Raw genomic sequence first — 19,290 nt, 5'->3', positions numbered from 1 at the left:
TACACAAAGGTATAGAATGACCTTGCTAAATAGCAAGTCATGTGAAAAACTCACAGGTTACTACAAACATCAACACAGACAAGAGCAGGATTAATGTTTTAAACTTAGGATCCCCAACCTTTTTCGGATGAGATGCCTCCTATTTTTATGATCATCAAAAGGGATGTGTGTGTGTGTGTGTGTGTGCACACGCATGTGTGTGTGCACACGCATGTGTGTGTGTATGCACAGCAGGTACTGTAAATATAAGCAATGAAAAATTTGAACATCAACCAGGAAAAGCCCAAAGACCCTGATGATCAGTTGGGGATACCTAATTGAACCTCTGTACTGGGGAGGCAAAAGAAAGCAGTTGGATGCCTAGGGAAGGCTGCTGAACTGTTACCTTTCAAAATGTAAAATATTTATTTTCACTCAATACTTTAAGCGATGCCTCAAAGACACTAAATCATACCAAGGCATCTCATTCACCTTCCCCAGTAAAAGACTAAGAGAAAAAGGCGGCATTTTGCTTTTAGCTTTCTTTTTCGTGGTTTTTTTGATATTTTTTCTCATTTATTTTTCCATAGGAAACTTATGATTTCATATGATTCTATGAAATAGTCTATGGGCATTCTGACTGGCATTGTGTCAAAGCTGTGGTTTGAGAAGCACTGACATTTTTTACCATATTTGCTCAACTCCCCCATGAACAAGCTCTTTCTTGTTCAGCTCCTCCTTTACATCTGTAAAAATCAGTTTGAGGTTGTTTTCATGTCATTTGCATGTCTTGATAAACCAATGTCTAAACATTTGATGCCCGCTCTGGCACAGTTCCTGACTTCCAGATTTCAAAACCATGCCTCTGCTGCTGTTTCATCCTGAACTTCCCTTGGGGCTGGGGGCCTCTTCACCTTGGAACATCCAACCACTTCTGCAGCCTTCTTAACCTGGAATAATCCTGTGCAAGCCCCAGCCCCTTTTCCCCTTGGTGAGTCCCTCCTAGGGGCTCCCCTTTGTGGAGGGGCCCAAACCAGCCTTCATTCCCCTCTTGACTCTGTCCTTGACTTCTGGATTTCTGAACCATACCCCTGCACTGAGTACCTTGATTTTTGTCTCTGTTGGCCCCCACTCCCACTTCCCGCATAGAAGGTACGCACCTTGAGGTCAGAGACTGTCTTTCTTTTTGTCTATATCTATAGTTCCAGAGCTTAGCACAGTGCCTGGAACATGTTGTTTATCCTTTGTTTCAAAGAGGACCAATGACATCATAGGGTGATGTCTTGACTTGCCCATGAATTGGATTTAAGTGAGGCAGAGTTACACAAAGTCTTCAGCCCCACTCTCTCTTCCAGTCATTGAAGTCCACAGGCATGACAAAAATTAGGATGACTGGCGATTGTCTGGGATGCAGTGGATAACCTTGGCATCTTTGAAGTCTGACCAAGCTCTGTGTGCTCCGTGGCACTTGCTTCAGCCACCTTCGTGGCCATTGGAACTCTGTTCTCATCTGCCCATTCCACCAGGGGAAGTCGTCACATCCTTGGCCTCACCAACAGGTTACCCTCAGCCTAGCCCACCTACCCAGATGGTTTACTGGGGTGTGGCCACCGCGCATGCTACAGCTTTGTGGAGCTACAGGTGAAACTGGGGTGAAGATGGAGCAGCCTTGAAAAGGCACAGCAAGTCCTGACACCAGAGACGCTGGTCCTTCCTGAACACCCCATACACCCTCCTGGCACATAGTAAGCACTTACTAAAAGCCTGTTTACTGATGTGCTTGTTTCATCTGGATAATTCCAGAGATAAGCCAGCCTTCCTTCCCTCCTTCATTCCTTCCTTTGGTTGTTATTATTAGGGGCATTTCTCTTTTTATCAGTTTTCCTTGATTCTTGTTGGAGGTGAAGGTGATTTTTGTGGACTTAATTTTAGAGATAAGGAAACTGAAGCCAGAAGCTGAATGACACAAGTAGTTAGTGGTAGACTCAAGATTTGAACACAGGTCCCTTGATGACAAATTCAGTCCTCTTTTTACTATACTATGGAACCTTTCAATGATCATATAGCTTTTAATTTTTCTCTTTTTATGTTGAATATTTTCTGATATTAAATCATCCTATTCTAGTTATAAATTCTGCTTGGTTGTGATAAATTAAAAAATGTTATATTTAGTATTTTACTAATTTAGTAAATGTTTACTTAGTATTTTTGCACTGGTCTATTATTGGTCTATTATTATTGGTTGATTATTTTTTCTTTCAATCATTTTAGTGTTTGGTATGAATATCAAAGCCATTCCTGCTTCCCAGGATATAGACATGCACCTCTTTAAAGGATTGTCTAATTTCTCCTTCTGATGTCGGTCACTTGTTTTGTTAATTTTGTTCTTTCACATTTCTTAAAAATAAATATAAATTTCTTTGAGATTCTCAAATTTATTAGCAAAGAGCTATGCTTTTAACTTTTAAATGGTTCTTAACATCACATTCCCAAATAGCACATAAAGACAAAGTTTAGTACTTATAAATATGTACATCCTTGCACAAAGTGTACAAGGCGGAGTGCAAGGGTTTTGGGCAAGGAGTCAGAAGACTTGTCTCAAATTCTGGCTCTGACACTTAACAGCTGTGTGACCACAGGACCTCCATTTCCTCATCTATAAAATAAGGATAATATTAATTGTATTATCTACCTCACAGGGTAGTTGTGAAGCAAGTACTTTGCAAACCTCAAACCCTACAAAAACATGAGTTAATATTATCATCACTTCCACTTTCCTGAAATTTATCAGTCTGAAGGCTGTTTATGTTCCCTGCTAATTCTACATGATTTCTCTTCTGTGAGATGACACGGTACACATCCCAACTTTATTTCCTGGCCCCTGGTAGACAGGTCTTCGGACACCAGCAGCACTTACCTAACACCTCCCGAGGCACCTGTTTTTCAGCCTGCAGCATATCTTTAAAGCGTTCTGAAAGCTGCTGGTCCAGCTTGGAGGTTCCATAGATGGAAAAGGGCACAACTGTCTGACCATACTGGTCCAGGGTTAGCTGCAGGAAGGGGTCATCCCGAATCGCTGAAGAGTAGTTTATGGCCATGAGGGCCAATGTGATGCAAGTCAGGGGCACAAGGATCTGCGCCACCAGCATCTTCCAGTTGCGCCAGCTGTACAAGGCCTTCTTTGTGAACATGGCGCAGAACTGCTGGCAGTGAAGGTAGAACTACGAGAAAGGGACGACAGACTTGGAGTTAAATGGTTGACAGGTCAATCCACTCCAGATACTTGGCCATTTAAGATTTAACTGCAGCTCAGCAGTAGAAAGAAAACACAGGGTACTGAGTATAACTCTGAAGAGAAGCCTTGCTGGGTAAGTTCTGACATGTCTCAGCAGTGCAACCTGCTTATGTCTGTCCAAGGTATTTATTGAAAAGAAAAGAGAATAATTTCTCCTTTGAGGTCGCCAGTAGGGATCTAGTAACTAGATAAAGAGGATATCACCAAGGGGCAGCTAGGTGGCACCAGTGGATAGAGCACTGGCTCTGCAGTCAGGAAGACTCGAGGTCAAATCCGGCCTTAGACATAATACTTACTAGCCGTGTGACCCTGGGCAAGTCAGTGAACCACAATTGGGGGGAGGGAGGGAGAGAAAGAGAGACACAGAGAGAGAGACAGAAAGATCACCTTATATCCATGGAATGCTATAACATTTTTAAAATGTTTTTGGCATAGATTCTTCCAGAGCATCACACCTGCTCTGTGAGGTAAGCAGAACGGCTTTTACCCTCCTATTTAAAGAGGAAGACACTGGGAATCAGATAGGGTAAATGATGTTGCTCAAGGGTACAAGGCTTAGTAAGTAATGTAGCCAGGATCAGAACCCAGACCACCTGAATTCAATGCTCCTTCCAGGACTTTTCTATAGGAGGATGAGAATGGTTAATGCCCTGGTTAATGTGTAAATAGCCCTTAGAATGGGAAGAACATGCTCACCTTCAGGCTGTACCACAGAGAAGCCAACATCTCAGATCTATTGATTCTTCCAGGGCTGATACTGCTAATATTTCCTTGGATTTGGGTAGTTCAAACCAAACTGTGTCACTTATATCTATCCTGAATTTGCCAGGCTTTCAGTCCCAAGTAAGAATGCTCACCCTGGTGTTAAATTTGATGGTGGTACAATCTTCCTTGATTAAGGCCCCGATGCTATCGGTGAGATCCATTATTCCACTGAGGTTGCTATCCATGGCCCAGTCACTTGCCCGTCTCTCATGCTGGTACTGTAAAGCAGGAAGCTGGATGGCTTGGATATCCATGCTTGAATCTACAAGTTTACCAACTCTGAACCAAAAGAACACAAGTCATGTTTTTTATTATGGAAGCAGATAAAATTTGGTGTATATGAATTAAGTCAATGTGAAAAATGTGAAATTGAAAAGGCTATTCAGCACTTGCTGAAAAAAGGGAATGAAGGAAAAAAAGGAGCAGTTTCTCAAATGATTAGTGTTGCCTTCTTTCTATGACTCCCTAATTTATATATCTAGTCACTTAATAAACATTTATTAAGTGCCTACTATATGCCAAGCACTGTGCTAAGTGCTGGTTTGGATAAGAAGAAAGGCAAAGGACAGTCCCTACCCTTGAGTCTAAGGGAAGAACAACACACAAATAACTGTACAAACAAGCTACATACAGAATAAACTGGGAATAATCAACAGGGGAAAAGCACTAGAATTAAGGGAGAATGTGGGATTAAAACTGGAACTTGAAGGAAGCCAGTAGATGGAGATGAAAAGGAAGAGCATTCCAAGTGTGGAGGACAACCAGTGAAAATGCTTGGAACTAGGAGATGGAGTATCTTGTTCAAGGAATGGCAAAGAGGCTGATGTCACTGGATCAAAGATTACATGGGAGTGGAAGGGAGGGAAGGAGAGGTATAAAGTGTAAGAAGAATTGAAAGTTGGAGGGAGCAGCTAGGTTATGAAGGACTTTGAAAGCCAAAGAGTGGCTTTTATATTTGATCATTGGAGTTCATTGAGCAAGGGAGTGGCATGGTTGGACCTGCTCTTTAGAAAAAATTACTTTGATGACTGAGAAGAGAATGGACTGAAATGAGGAGAGACTTGTGGCAGGCAAACCAACCAACAAGCTATTGCAATAGTTCATGCACAAAAAGATGAAGACCTTCACCAAAGTGGTGGCAGCATCAGAGGAGAGAAAATGGTGTATCTGAGAGATGTTCCAAAGATGAAATTAAATATAACCAACTCTAGTTTGTCTTCCAAGCTGTGGTCTTACATTATGAATCGCTTCTTAAACTACATGTTCCCTTGATGCTCAAACTTGACATGTCCAAATCAGTATGAAATATCTACCCCTACCCCTAAACCTACCCCTTCTCTGAACTACCTTATTTCTATCAAGGGCACCATTATCCTTCCAGTCTCCCAGGTTCCAAACCTTAGTGTCATCCTCAACTGACTCTCACTCATCTCACACATCCTATTAATCGCCAAACCTTTTTGTTTCTGTCTCCATAACATCCCTCACATGTCCCTTGCTTTCTACCCGAATACTGACCACTCCAGTTCTGGCCCTTGTTACGTCTCATCTGAACTATTGCAAAAATCTCCTATTTGGTCTCCCTGGCTCAAGTCTCTTTCTACTTTAATCCATCCTCTAGTTTCTAGATTGATTTTCCTAAAGTAAAAATCCGTATCATCCCCCTTCTCAAAAAAAAAAAATCCAATGCTTCCCTATTGTCTATAGGATCATATATAAATTCCACTGTTTGGCATTTAAAGCTCTTCCCAGTATGGCCCCTTTTTACCCTTCTAGTCTTCTTACACTGAATGTGACACTTGAGCTCATTCTTTAAAAACAAAAAAAGGGGATTCCAAAAGGCAAAGGGAGATTATTTCAGGCATGGTGGACAGCCTCTGTGAAATGGATCAGATCATTTACTCTTGTTGTCTGGCTAAAAAAGGAAACCTTTCTATTAAAAATGAATTATTTAGTCCAAGATTTTCAGTCTTCTTTTCATTCATTAATGCAGAAAACTCAGCTTCATAGCAGCAACAGGAGCTTACCCAATTTGTTCTCAATTAACATCAGAGGGTCAGCCTAATTTTATATAGTATTTAACAGTTTTTAGAGGGTCAAAGGAGTTATTTTTATTCCCATTTCACACATATTCAAAGAGGTTAAAGTGTCCATAGTTACTAAGTGATTAAACTGACACCAGAACCCAGGTCTTCTGATGCCTGGAGGCCAGTGTATTTTGTATTATACCTTGCTACAGATGGCTGCCATCAGTGTGAGAATCCTCCAAGTATGTTATCAAAGTACTTATTATTTGGGATAATAATTCTGGGAGAACCAAACGCCAGTTATTAAGTTATTAATTCTGCCAACTATTCACTTAAAAATCTAGACTGGAAAGACATTCTTCATGAACTTTCTTCTGGCAAAATTGTCTGAATTAAAGATTTAGTCAAGTACCTGTCATATCATAATAATATTCACGATAGTCTCTAGGGGAAAGTATACATATTTTAACCCTAGGCATCAGTATTGGACTCCCTAACCAATTTGCCTATCTGTGTTCTAGAGTTGGACATTTCAGAATACATTGAAGAGCAATAATTCTCCCTTCAATATTTTAACCACCGATACTTCTAAATTTTAAGTGACCATAACAACAAAGCTCAGCGTTAAATACACACCTAAGGAACACTTCTTCCATAGTGGTGACAGAAGCACCATAGCTGGCAATGCCTAGCTCTTTCTGTTTCAGTTCTAGTTCAGTAAAGAGAGTTTCAAACCTAGAAGGAGAAAGGGGATAGAATGAAAATGATCAGTTTGGTTGTTCTTTAAAAAAGAAATCCATTGAAAAGAATAGGTATTTAAGTATATGAAATACATAAGAAATATGAGCATTTAAGTAAAATAAAACAAACCCAAGACTATATTTTTCATTATTTAACATTTGTTAAATTTTTCATTATTTAACATTCATGATTATTAATTTGATAATAATAAATTATTGTAATTAATAAAATAATTACATCAAATTATAATTATTAATATAACATCTAATTTACATTATTTAACATTTGTTAACATTATTTAACAATTGTTAGCCCCATTCTAAAAGGTGTATCAGCTTTAAAATAGCATTATCTATACCATCCTTTTCACTTTTCACCTTTTCTGGCTGTGTGTAACATGAATTTGTTGATTTTAACCACATGGTTATTGTCAACAGATATTATGAGTTTTTTTTCCTGGTTTTGCTTTCTTTGCTCTGCATCACTATATACACATATTCTTGTATTTCTTTGAATTCTTTGTATCTATCATTTCTTTTTGTACAGTTATATTCCATTACATTTATATACTATAATTTGTTCAGTCATTCCTCATCTAGGTGGCTAGATGAGGCAGCTAGGTGGCTCAGTCGACAGAACACTGGGCCTGGAGTCAAAAAGACCTGAGTTCAGATCTAACCTTGGATTTTTCCTAGCTGTGTATCCCTGGGCAAATAATTTAAACTGTCTCAGTTTCTTCAACTGCAAAATGGAGATAATAATAGCACCTACCTCTGGTGGTTGTTGTGAGAATAAAATGAATGATAATACTCGTAAAGTGCTTAGCATAGTGACTGGCTATATACATGATATTATTATTATTATTATTTGATACCTCATTTGTTTCTTGTTTGGTTTTGTTATTTTTTATTATTATAACTAGAGCTGCTAGGAATTTTTTGTCTTTTTTTTTTTAACTTGTCAATAATCTCCTTGGAATATAGTACCAGCAATGGGAGTGCTAGGTCAAAGGTTTTACATTTTTCTAACTCTTATTGTTTCACATAATTCCAGATTGCTTTCCAAAAGAGTTGGACCAATTTTACAATTCTACCAGTCATGTTGATAGCATGCTTATTTCATTATAGCCTTGCCAGTACTGAATGCTGCTGTTGATTATCTTTGCCAATTTTATAGGGGTGGGATCTCAGAGGTGTTTTGATGTGAATTTCTCTGATTATTAGAGATTTTGAATTTTTTAGTGAGATTATTGTGAATTTATATTTCTTCTTTTGAGAATTACCTCTTTATATACTTTGGACAGCTTATCAAATGGAAAATAGCTTTTATTCTCATGGATTTGAATCAGTTCCTTATAAATTTTGGATGTCATAGTTTTATCTGAAGTATTTGATAGAAAGATTTTTTTAATATAATCAAATCTATTTTATCTTTTATATTTTTTTCCAAGTCACCCAGAGCTTGTTAACAATTTATTTTTTTTCACAGTTGTAAAAAACATAATTATCCCTTCTATTCTAGTTTGTTTTTTTTTTATGCGTGTGTGTGTGCCTTAAAAAATGTTTGCATTGTTGCCAATGGTATCTTGGTAAAAGTTTAACAACCAATTACATGAAAATAAAAATTGTAGCAAGGCAATTATAGATTTAATCTGCATTTTTAATATTTTCCCATACTTTCTTAAGTCTATAATTTTACTATATGAAGTGATGCAGAGTAAAGAAAGCAGAATCAAAAAAAAAATTATACATGTTGAGAAAAACCAGGTGGTTAAAATAAACAAAACAGCAAAGTAAGCCCTGTTATGTAGGGCTTGCACATTTCTAAAATATATACGCTCACACTGTAAACTTAACATTCAGGTCTTGGGCACTGGTTTCCATGCTGGTTCCAGCACATCTTTGGCTGAGTCATTTAAAATGGTGACAAGTTTTGGTCTGTTCCCAATTTTGTCAAATCACTATCTAGTTTTCCCTGTAATTTTTCCTGAATAATGGAATGCCTTCCCTAATGTTTTGTGGTTCTGTGTCTATCAAAAAACAATGATAACTGCACATACCTGATTTGGGCTTGTTGGGATTTAACCTATTCTAAGATCAAAATTTTTTTTTATTTTTTAAAATCAGTATCAAATAGTTTTGGTTGTTTTGGTTTTATAGTTTAACTTGAAATCTGGGAATACAAGTCTAGTCCCCCTTCCTCTTTTTGCATAATTTACCTTGATATTCTTTACCTATTTTTCTTCCATATGAACTTCGTTGTTTTGCCTAATTCTATAAAGTACACTATTGAACTATTGATCAGTATTTGTATTAAATCTATCAACTTATTTGAGAAGTATTTTCATATTTGACTACATTAACAAGGACTAATCATGAACACTGACTCCCGAGTAGTTTGTTTTTTTATTTCTATAAAAATTGCTTTGTTGTTGACTTGTATAAGTCCTGTGTAGTTCTTAGTAGTTTAATTCCAAGATAATGAATACATTTTTTAAAAAATAAATTTTTATTAATATCTTTTATTTTTACATTGTCTAAATTTCCTATGGTATCCCTCCCCCTCATAACTCCCAGAGGGCCACCCCATATAACAAATAATTTTTAATTAACATGTTTTCTACCATTCTTTTCTATTTGTTTTTCTGGTAAAATATAATTATGGTAGTGATTTTTGCGGATTAATTTTATACCTTGCTATTTTGCTGATATCTTTTATGTTTGTTTACTTAGAAAACCCAAGAGAATCATATTATCTGCAAGTAGAGATATATTAACCTCCTTTTTACCCATGAGTATTCCTTTAATTTTTTTTCTTATCTTATTGAGATAGCATTTTAAGGATTATGATATAAATATTAAAGTGATATTGTTTCTAAACTTGCTCTTGAGTTAAAATAAATGTGTTCTATTATGTTAAAGAAAAATTCTTCTGTTTTTATGTTTTTGGTGTTATTAAAATGATATTTTATTAATAGCCTTTTCTACATTTATTGATAAATTCTATTATCAATGATTATGTGAATTATTTTCCTAACATTAATAATAATATTTAATAATAATTAACTAATTATTTTCCTAATATTAAACCATCTTTTTGGTTCTAGTATAAATGCTATCTGATCATAAGGAATCAATTTTTTTGGAGAAATTATGCTGTCTTCTTTTTCACAGAGTAGAGGTGAACCTGGGTTCTTTTTTTCTTTAAATTTCTTTTATTTTTTTTTTTCCTTTTTTGCGAGGCAACTCAGGTTAAGTGATTTGCCCAGAATCACACAGCTAGTGAGTGTTATGTGTCTGAGGCAGGATTTGAACTCAGGTTCTCCTGACTCCAGGGCCGGTGCTCTAACCACTGCACCACTTAGCTGCCCCTGAACCTGGGTTTTTAAAGGCTATGCCAGAGGAAGGCACAGCTCTTGTAACTTTGACTATGTTAGAGAGGCTTCAAGTGTGGTACTAGCAATAATACTATATCTATTTTCCAAGGATCAGCTTTTGGAAAAGTAACAGGCTCGTAGTCAGTAGGATAAATGCCTTGTTAGGAATTCTTTGGCCATTGCACCCATGAAAAGAAGAAAAATACAGGATGGTCCTTAGCCCTGTGGGGTTCCCATCTGCTTCTTTATTGGCAAGGACTGAGCTGCAGAAGATGAGGCAAAAGATGCTAAAAAAGCACCCAATTGTCAGATAATCTTTAAATATTAATTTCATTCTAAATGTGAGGTTCTTGTGAGAAGCTGAGTCCATGCATTGTTAGGGAAAATTAATTACAGAAATCATGATATTCATTTTAAAAATAAAACTCTAAGACAAAAAGAAGTTATTGTTAAATGGAAGGGCAGTCAGTCAATAAACATTTTTTAAAAAAAGAATGGCCTGAGCTGCATGCCATAAATTTCAGTATGATATATCGGTGTTGTCATCATCTTTTAGATAATTTTTTATTGTTTCTATGATTAGTTTTTTTACTCCATCCTTCTTGCCAACTATATTTTAGTCTCCATTTAGGCCTACATCTATTTATCACATTTTCTTTATTGATTAATATTCCAGTTGAATTATAGCATGTGAAATTAATGTTAGCTAATTCTCCCTTTTTGTGTTTATTTGTAAGTTCTTTATGCCCCAGAGTCCGATAAATTTTTATAAATGTCTTGTGTGTATCTGAACAAAAATTAAATTATCTAATAAACCCATATCAGACCTAATTTTTCTGGCCTCCTTTTCAATTTTATAATTGATTTCATCCTTCTGTTTGATTTATACCCTGTAAGTGGGATTTTGTATCTTCCATTATTAATATTTTTCTCTCTGGATTCTTTTGTAATTACTTGTTCTTGTAAAAGTCCTCATAATACTCAAACTTTTTCTTGCAGCTCTAACACATCAAGTACCCCTTCCTCCTAAATACTGTCTCCTTTGTTTCTACAACATCGCTTCCTCTCTCTTGGTCAAACAGGTTCACACCTTTGTAATTATCTTCTCCTCATTCTCCCTGACTCCCTATATCTAATCTGCTGCCACGTCTTGTCAATTCTCCTTCCATAACATCCCCTGAAGCTGTCTTCTTTTCTCTTCCAACACAATCACAGAACCAGTTCAAACCCTCATCATCTCTTTCCTGGATTATTCCAATAGCCTCCTAATAGATCTCCCTGCTTTCAGTCTCTACTCTCCAATTCATCTTCTAACACAGATGTCAAAATGACCTCTCTAAAGCACAGTTCCGACCATGTCATTCCCTTGCTCCATCCTATCTTATTTTTATAAGGTGTGTATATATATATATATATGTATTTCTATTTTTAACCTCACATTTCCCTCTCCACATTCTATAGTCCAGCCTAACTGGTCTGTTTTACTTACTGTTCCCTGAACTCTGCACTCCAATTCCTGTTTACATGCTTCTCGACAGGCTGTTCCTCTTGTTGGGGTGTATCCCCTTCCTTTTCTTGGCATGTCTTCAAAGTTCATGTCAGCTGCTACTTTTCCCGAACTCCCTAGTTGTCAGGGCTCTTTCCTTTCTCAAATTATCTCCTATTTAGTTATCTGCATAAATACTGTAACCTCCCAGTAGAAAGAAGTTTCATCAGGGCAGGGCCCCGAGTTCTGTTTGGTCTTTGCATCCCACCCACCCCCAAGCCTAGCACAGTGACTAGGACACAGAGGCCACAAGCTAAATGCTTGTTGAATATGCCTTGGTTCCTTAAGTTGTTGATGTTCACCAGTTTCTCTTTAGCCACTGATGACAGGGCTATCACGTGTGATAAGACCCGGGCCTTTCTCTATCCACATCAGAACCCGCTTCCCTTAGTCATTATCCAGTTTGATCTACTTTATGTTTGGGGAAACTTCACTCCTTGGGCCATCCCTAAAGATGACTTGCTACTTCTCCCTTCTGGTAACATCTTCAGCATCTGCTAGACCAAAGTAGTTCATGTATGGAAGATATTTTTCTCTGCTGTTTATTTTCTTGCCCTTTTCTTTTCCTTACATAAAAGACCTTTCTCTTTTGATGCTCTTTAGTTGCTCTCCTTTAATCTTCTTTTAGCTACTCATGGGGTAGATGCGCTGGACTGTGGAGTGGGGACTCTGTAACCTCTTATTCCACCAGTTTTCCAGAACTCAACTTAAGTAATGTTCAGATATTTCTTTGGCCTCTGAGATCTTTACCTTATTGTAAGACTGAGAATCCAAAGTCTCCCTCTACTAAATATGATCATTGTAAACCTGAAGGTGCTAATGAACAAATTACTAATAAACAAATCCCATTTGGGGATTTCAGATGTGGGGTAGATATGATAGTTTATGGAAAAGTTAACATTGGATTATGTAATCAGGAAGGAAATCAAGTACATTTTAAAAATAATTCATTTTGGAGCTGCCCTTTACAAATGACAACATCTAGTAAATCAGAAGCAAGGGATCTAAGCTTTTTCCTAAGGTGGTCAATAAGATCCTGTTTACATTATAAAAGGTGGAGAAGTCCTCTGCTTCAAATTCTGATCTCACCCAAAGAGAGTTTTGGGAGTGCGACAATGTCCTGATTTGTCATATGTTACACATGGGTGACAACTAAGTTTCTAAACATTCCTTACAATGAGTCAAATACCCCTTTGAGGGAACTGGGTGGTGTTGTCTGTGTACCAGAGGTGTTCCCGTTACTCTTCCCCAAGAATATCTGTCTTCCAGTGGTTTGGAAAGAGTGCTTTTCATGGTGTGAATTTCCTGACTGCTCATACTATGCATGTGGCACCAATGTAAATAACCTAGAGGTCACCTATCAGAACTCATCTACTAAACCTGAGGAATCCAGAAAACAACTGCAGACACTGAGCAAACAGAAGACATTAGTCTAGAACTCTCTGGATTCATACCGGTGTGAACTCTCTTTGGGGAGGATAAACGATAATTCAGCTCCAACGTTGCTCTCCAAAATGGCATTTGGTATGTGATGATAAACCAGACGAGAAATGTCACTGGTATTACAATGAAGTTCCTTCACTATGATCATATGATACCCTGCACCTGAAAGAAGCCATTTAAAAGACTGGATGAAACCATATGGGTTTTTATAGTTCTCTTCCCTAGGCTGCACCTGACCTTAAGTTGCTTTGATCGGGTTAGCTCCATGGGAGATGAGATACAGAACTTCCTGCAGTTTGATTGCATGCAATACATAAAAAGCTAATCTCAAAAGGTCAGTATTGGTACTGAGAATCTTGTCTCCTATTCCTCATAAGACGGTATGGAAATATGACATTGGGGATGATTGGCTTAATAAAGAAACTGTAATTTGGAAAGAAGGTTGCCAAAATTGTACAACCAACAAGGAAAGGAAATTCCATTAGATTAATATTGTGAGTGTTAGAATTGAGAATAAAGGCATCTATAAGGGGGGGAATCCATTCTCTGGAACATTTATACACTCTCCAAGACAGATTTCTATTAAACACTAATATGCCTTATCTTCACAAATGTTCTGTCTACGGCCAAGGATCCAGGCAGGACCAAAGAGTGGGAAGTTCAGTGTAAGAAAGCCTTTCATTATCAGATTTCAGGAACTACATATGAAGTGAACCTCCAAAGTATTTTACTCAATATACTGGAGATTTGATGCTAACTTAGCAATGAGGAAAAGGAGTAGAGACACCCAGTTTTCCTCCCTCGTCCTTCTCACCGTATTTATGCTTGAGGAAAAGTGAAGAGCCACAACACTGCAGGTCCCCCTTGGCCATAATAGCAATTCGGTCCCCCAAAAGGTCAGCCTCATCCATAAAATGTGTGGTCAGCACAATGGTGCGGTCATTTTTCTGCTGCTGAAGGAGATCCCAGGTGGCTCTCCGTGAAATTGGGTCCATGCCCGAAGTTGGTTCATCCAGCATCACTACCTACAGACCCAAAAGGGACAGTTATAAGACTAGTCAAATGGTACTGTGCCACTTACCAAATCAGGTGGGGGTCTTCTCCTGTTGGTGAAAATGTTCTTGCCACCATAATTGTCCATTCAGGAGAGTACAGTGAATTTTACTTAGATACAGCAGCTAATATATGAGATATATTATGTGTTAGGTATTCACTTTTCTGGCTGAGATGAGAGACAGTGAGGTAAGGTCAATTGTCTAAGGAGAGACAATAGGCCCAAGACTAAACTAGAATTAGAGATCCCCTCACAACTATGACCACACTATACCAACCTAACTAATGATCTGATTGCTCACTGGGCATATCTTAGCAGAGTCTTCCTAGGAGGAATGCTCCACACCAGCTCACTTGGGTCTGTATCAGCTAACGGTTTTGCCAGGCTGCAGAGGGGACCTGGTTCCACCCAGTACTGTACCTTAGAGCCTCCTATGAGTGCGATGCCAACAGAAACCTTGCGTTTCATTCCTCCACTCAGTGACTTTGAAAGTGAGTGGCGTTTATTCTCCAGATCAAGAATGTTCAAGATATGATTGACTTCCTCAGGACATTTTTGTTCAGATAATCCTTTCATCTATGAGACCAAGTGAAGGAGAGAACTTTAGATGGGGACCTTCTGAGAAGAGCCTGACCTAGCATTGTAGAGTTGATAGAGCCCTGGACTTAAAAGTCAGGAGATGTGGGCTCATATACTGCCTCAGAGACTTACCAGCCATGTGAAGATGGGTAATCTACTTAACTATTTAATATCTCCCTTCCACCTCCTCCCCTGTCTGTATTGTTCTTTGAAACACATTTTGGGACCCTGTGAAGGTAGGAGCGTTGACTACCTCAAGCATGTGAGCAAGGAAAAAAAAGATATTTATTTCAGGCTCACCTGAGCGTAGAAGTAAAGGTGCTCAGCCACTGTCATGTAGTCAAAGAGGACATCATGCTGGGGGCATAAGCCTAGGCTCTTCCGGATCTGAACTATGTCACGTGAGATCTCATACCCACTGATATATGCCCGGCCACTAGTAGGTGGAAAAAGACCTAGGAAGAAGCAGAAGATGAGCCAGCACAGCATTAGTGACAGGACAGCTAATTCACTCTCCCTCAGCAATCAGAGATTAATGTGAGTGAGGCTGACCTCTTTAAGGATCCTCGTTTTTCATGACACTCCTCTCACAACCTTGGGAATTTCCACTGGCTGTCTTAATGCCTGCAATGTTCTCCCTTCTAAGTCTCCATCCCCGACTTCCTTGATGTCCTTCAAGTTCCAGCTAAAATCCCACCTTTTGCAAGAAGCTTTTTTTTTAAAATGCTACTGCCTTCCTTGTAAGATTATGTCTAGTTCATCTGGTCTATATTATCTAAACATAGTTGCTTGCACATTATTTCCTAACTTAGACTGTGAGCTTCTTGAGGGCAGGGGCCTTTTTGTTTTTTGCATTGTTTGTTTGTTTTGCCTTTCTTTCTATCCCCTAGAATTTGCCTGGCACTGGCAGGTGCTTAATAAATGCTTGTTGATATGACTTGACTTGACTTGACATGAATCCTACCCTTCTGGCTTGTTCACAAAGACTAGCTGAGTTCTCCTTTTTTGCAAAAGGAATATACTAGGGCCTGGGAGAAACACAACAGAAATCAGAGGAATGATCCCTAATTTTTATGGAGACAAAATACAAAATTGGTCAAAAAATTTTAAAAGTAACATATTTACAAGTACAAAGTTATTTTCTTACTAATTGTATTAAATATTAAAGGAAAGCAGAATAAAGACAACAATGGAAGAGGTTAATCAGGTAACACCAGAAGAGAAGTTCTGAGTTGGTTTTAAAGGATGTGAGAGACATGAAATACAATTTAAATTAAATATAATATAAAACATAATAAGAAGGGTTTTATATATGGCTTATGCAATTAATCTCATTAACATTAGTTGCACTTTATAGGTTGGGCATATGAAGTATGAGGAATAACATTCATAGGTTTAAGTGGTACGAACTTCCTGGTCATAGTGAAGGGACTTTAAGCAAAGTGACTTAGCTAGATAAAGGGCCTTTGGAAGAAAGGGATCTCTCTCATTACCTTAGACAGACTATATCTGAATATTACTCTGAGAATCACAGTTCCAGCAAATTTGGAAATTGTGTTAATTCATCAAATAGAATTTTAGAAAAAAAAACCCTTCAAATAATATAGTATGAGGATGATGGGTTTTTCTCTCTATCCTATTTTCTGCGTTAATCTTTCTGATCCATCCTCTTCACAGCTGACAAAATGATTTTTTTTCTTTTTGGTGAGGCACTCAGGGTTAAGTCACTTGCCCAAGGTCACACAGCTAGTAAACGTCAAGTGTCTGAGGGTAGATTTGAACTCGGGTCTTCCTGACTTCAAGGCTAGAGCTCTATCCACTGAGCCACCTAGCTGCCCCTAAAATGATTTTCTTAAAATGCAAGTCTGACCACGTCATTCCTCATCTCAAACTCCAGTGGTCCTTATTACCTATAAGAATAAATTGCCTTTCCAGCCCATTTAAGCTACACACCAGCATGAGCCTAACTCATACCTCATCATCACTCATAATAGTAACAACTTCATGACCAAGAACTTTGAAATTCCACTCTCTGACCACAATTTTCTCCTCACTCACACTAAACCCAAGCTTCACAATTATAATGATCTCTGGTTCCTGGAACCATTCTTATTCCCCCAGTCCATCTTCCTGTATGTGGTCTTACTCAATTCCATATCAAGCTATGACCCTATGGTCAGCTACTTCATTGATATACTAACCATTAACCTAGAATTCCCTGTTTCCCTTATATTCTGTTGCATCTGTCCAACAAAGCCACATCTTTGGGTAACCCTTACCAAGCTAATTTCTCTGCTTCTGCTCCAGAGCTGAGTGTCACTGGTGAAAAATCATACAATCAAGCTGATTTCACCCACTTCAAATTCATGGTACATAACCTCAGCAGGAACCAATGCTACTTTTCAATAATCTTCATATTCTACTCTTACTGATTCCCTGTATGTCTCCAAAGTAATGGAAATATTTTCTTATCTCCTTCCCTCAACGGACCTCCCAATCCCCATCCCTTCCAGCAGATGACCTGATCTCTTACTTCACAAGAAAACTGAGGCTGACTAATATCCTCTTCTTAAGTCCCCTACTTGATTCCTCAAAATTTCTCACTATCATCAGCTGTTCTTTCCGTGTTCCTTCTTGTCATAAAAGGAGATATTTCTTACTTTTTTCTAAGGCAAAACCTACACTGTATGCTTTTATAAAACAATCACCTTTTATTCTTAACTTAAGAAAAAAACACCAAATAAAATGGGTATTTCCAAATAAAGTAAAACAGAAAAAGAGGATACAAATGAAAATAAGAATCTGTTATGTACAGCTTGCCTTTCTTTTTAAGTATATGATAAATTGAACATATAATTTTCAAAGCTGTCCTGTTTATCTGGGTTTCTTTCTGTTATCTTTTATGCATTTAAAAATGTTTCAATAACCATTTTTTCTTTCTTCTGTGGTAGGCTATCTCATTCCTAAACTCCCTCCTGTCTGCCACCAAATTAAAGCAAAAATCAAAACCCTTGTAGCAAATATGAATCATCAAGCAAAACAAACTTTCACATTGTCTGTGTCTGAAAACGTATGTCTTATTCTTGGGTCTATCACCTCTTTGTCAGGATGTGGGCAGCATGCTCTATCGCTGGCCCTCTGGAATTATGGTTGGTCATATCATTGATCAGAGTTCTTGAGTCTTTTAAAGTTATTTGTCTTTACAATGTTGTAGTTATTACATAAATTTTTCTGGTTCACTATGCATCAGTTTATATAAGTCTTCCAGGTTTCTTTGAAATCTCCCCTTTTGTAATTTCTTCAGGTGTGATAATACTACATTACATTCATATACTCTATATGGGTACCCCTTTCCCTTTGTTTCTTCTGGTTCTTTGCTACAAAAAATGAGCTATTATAACTATTTTGGGCCCTTTTCTTCTTTCTCTGATCACATTGTGGTATAGCCCTACTAGAGGTTTTTGCACCCTTGATATAATTTCCCCCTCCTTTCCTACTTCCTCTAAGAACTAGCTCTAGCAGTCATTGCCTCTCTCATCAATCTTCAATGTCTCATCCTCTCTCTCTCTACCAACTGCTTCCATTGGCCTATGGCTATGATCTGTTCTCTGTAAACCTTAAAGTCTTCTGTCCAGACTCTCTTTTCTGCCCTTAGCAGAATCCTTCTAGCCTATCCAACTTCCACCCCCTCATCCCTCATCCCTTTCTGAAAACTTTTTGAAAAAGTTATCTACAACCAGTGCTTCCTATTTCCTTACTTCTTACTCCCTCTTCAAATGCCTGCTACCTGGTTTCTTCATCCACCACTCTCCTGAAATTGTTCTCTCAAAGGGCACCAATGGCCTTCTAATCGGCAAACATAATAGTCCTTCTCCTTTAATCATAACATAGATGATCATGAAGAGATATCTCCCCAAACAAGAATAGAGAGAGAAGATAAGAGGGCCCAGAACAGAGACTCAAGGTACAACCATGTTTAGGGGGCAAAAGAAACATCCAGCAAAAGATGGTGAAGGAGGGGAGAAGAGAGAAAGAGAAACAGAGAGCAGGACAGAGCAGGGGAGGGAGAGAGACACAGAGAGAGAGAGAGGCAGAGAGAGAGAGACAGAGAAAGAGAAAGCAAAAAGATAGAGGATCATAATCACAAAGAACAGAATTTCAGACTTGGAAGGGACCTCAGGGACCATGTAGTTCAAGAATTCCTTCAACAGCATCCTAGGCAAATGGTCATCTAGCCTTCCTTTAAAGACATCTGGTGAGGGGCAGCTAGAGGGGCCTCTCTAGACCAGGGGTTCTTCACCTGTCTTGTGTTATGGACCCCTTTGGCAGCCCGGTGAAACCTATGGATCCCTCCTCAGAATAATGTTTTTAAATGCATAAAATAAGAAATATGGGACTAAAAAAGTAAACCAATTATACTGAAATATAACTATCAAAATATTAAAAAAACAAACAAGTTTAGAGTTCAAATTAAGAACTCCTGTA

At 38.0% G+C, this 19,290-nt stretch overlaps 1 protein-coding gene across 8 annotated transcripts in view; it reads right to left on the bottom strand.

Annotated features, from left to right (window-relative positions):
- ABCA3 (ATP binding cassette subfamily A member 3) overlaps positions 1-19,290 on the bottom strand; it is a 117,410-nt gene that overhangs the window by 23,424 nt on the left and 74,696 nt on the right. For all 8 annotated transcript variants that reach the window (XM_027862809.1, XM_027862806.1, XM_027862811.1 and 5 more), the window contains 7 exons: positions 15,106-15,260; positions 14,647-14,802; positions 13,987-14,197; positions 13,184-13,334; positions 6,703-6,801; positions 4,132-4,318; positions 2,897-3,200 (listed from right to left, as the gene is read on the bottom strand). In XM_027862809.1, the coding sequence (XP_027718610.1) occupies positions 2,897-3,200; positions 4,132-4,318; positions 6,703-6,801; positions 13,184-13,334; positions 13,987-14,197; positions 14,647-14,802; positions 15,106-15,260 (1,263 nt within the window). The remainder of the gene's footprint in view (positions 1-2,896; positions 3,201-4,131; positions 4,319-6,702; positions 6,802-13,183; positions 13,335-13,986; positions 14,198-14,646; positions 14,803-15,105; positions 15,261-19,290) is intronic.

The sequence above is a fragment of the Vombatus ursinus genome, unplaced genomic scaffold (genome assembly GCF_900497805.2).
Source record: "Vombatus ursinus unplaced genomic scaffold, bare-nosed wombat genome assembly UNPS02014770.1, whole genome shotgun sequence".
Classification (NCBI taxonomy): Eukaryota; Metazoa; Chordata; class Mammalia; order Diprotodontia; family Vombatidae; genus Vombatus; species Vombatus ursinus.
This window is presented reverse-complemented; position numbering and strand designations above follow the sequence as displayed.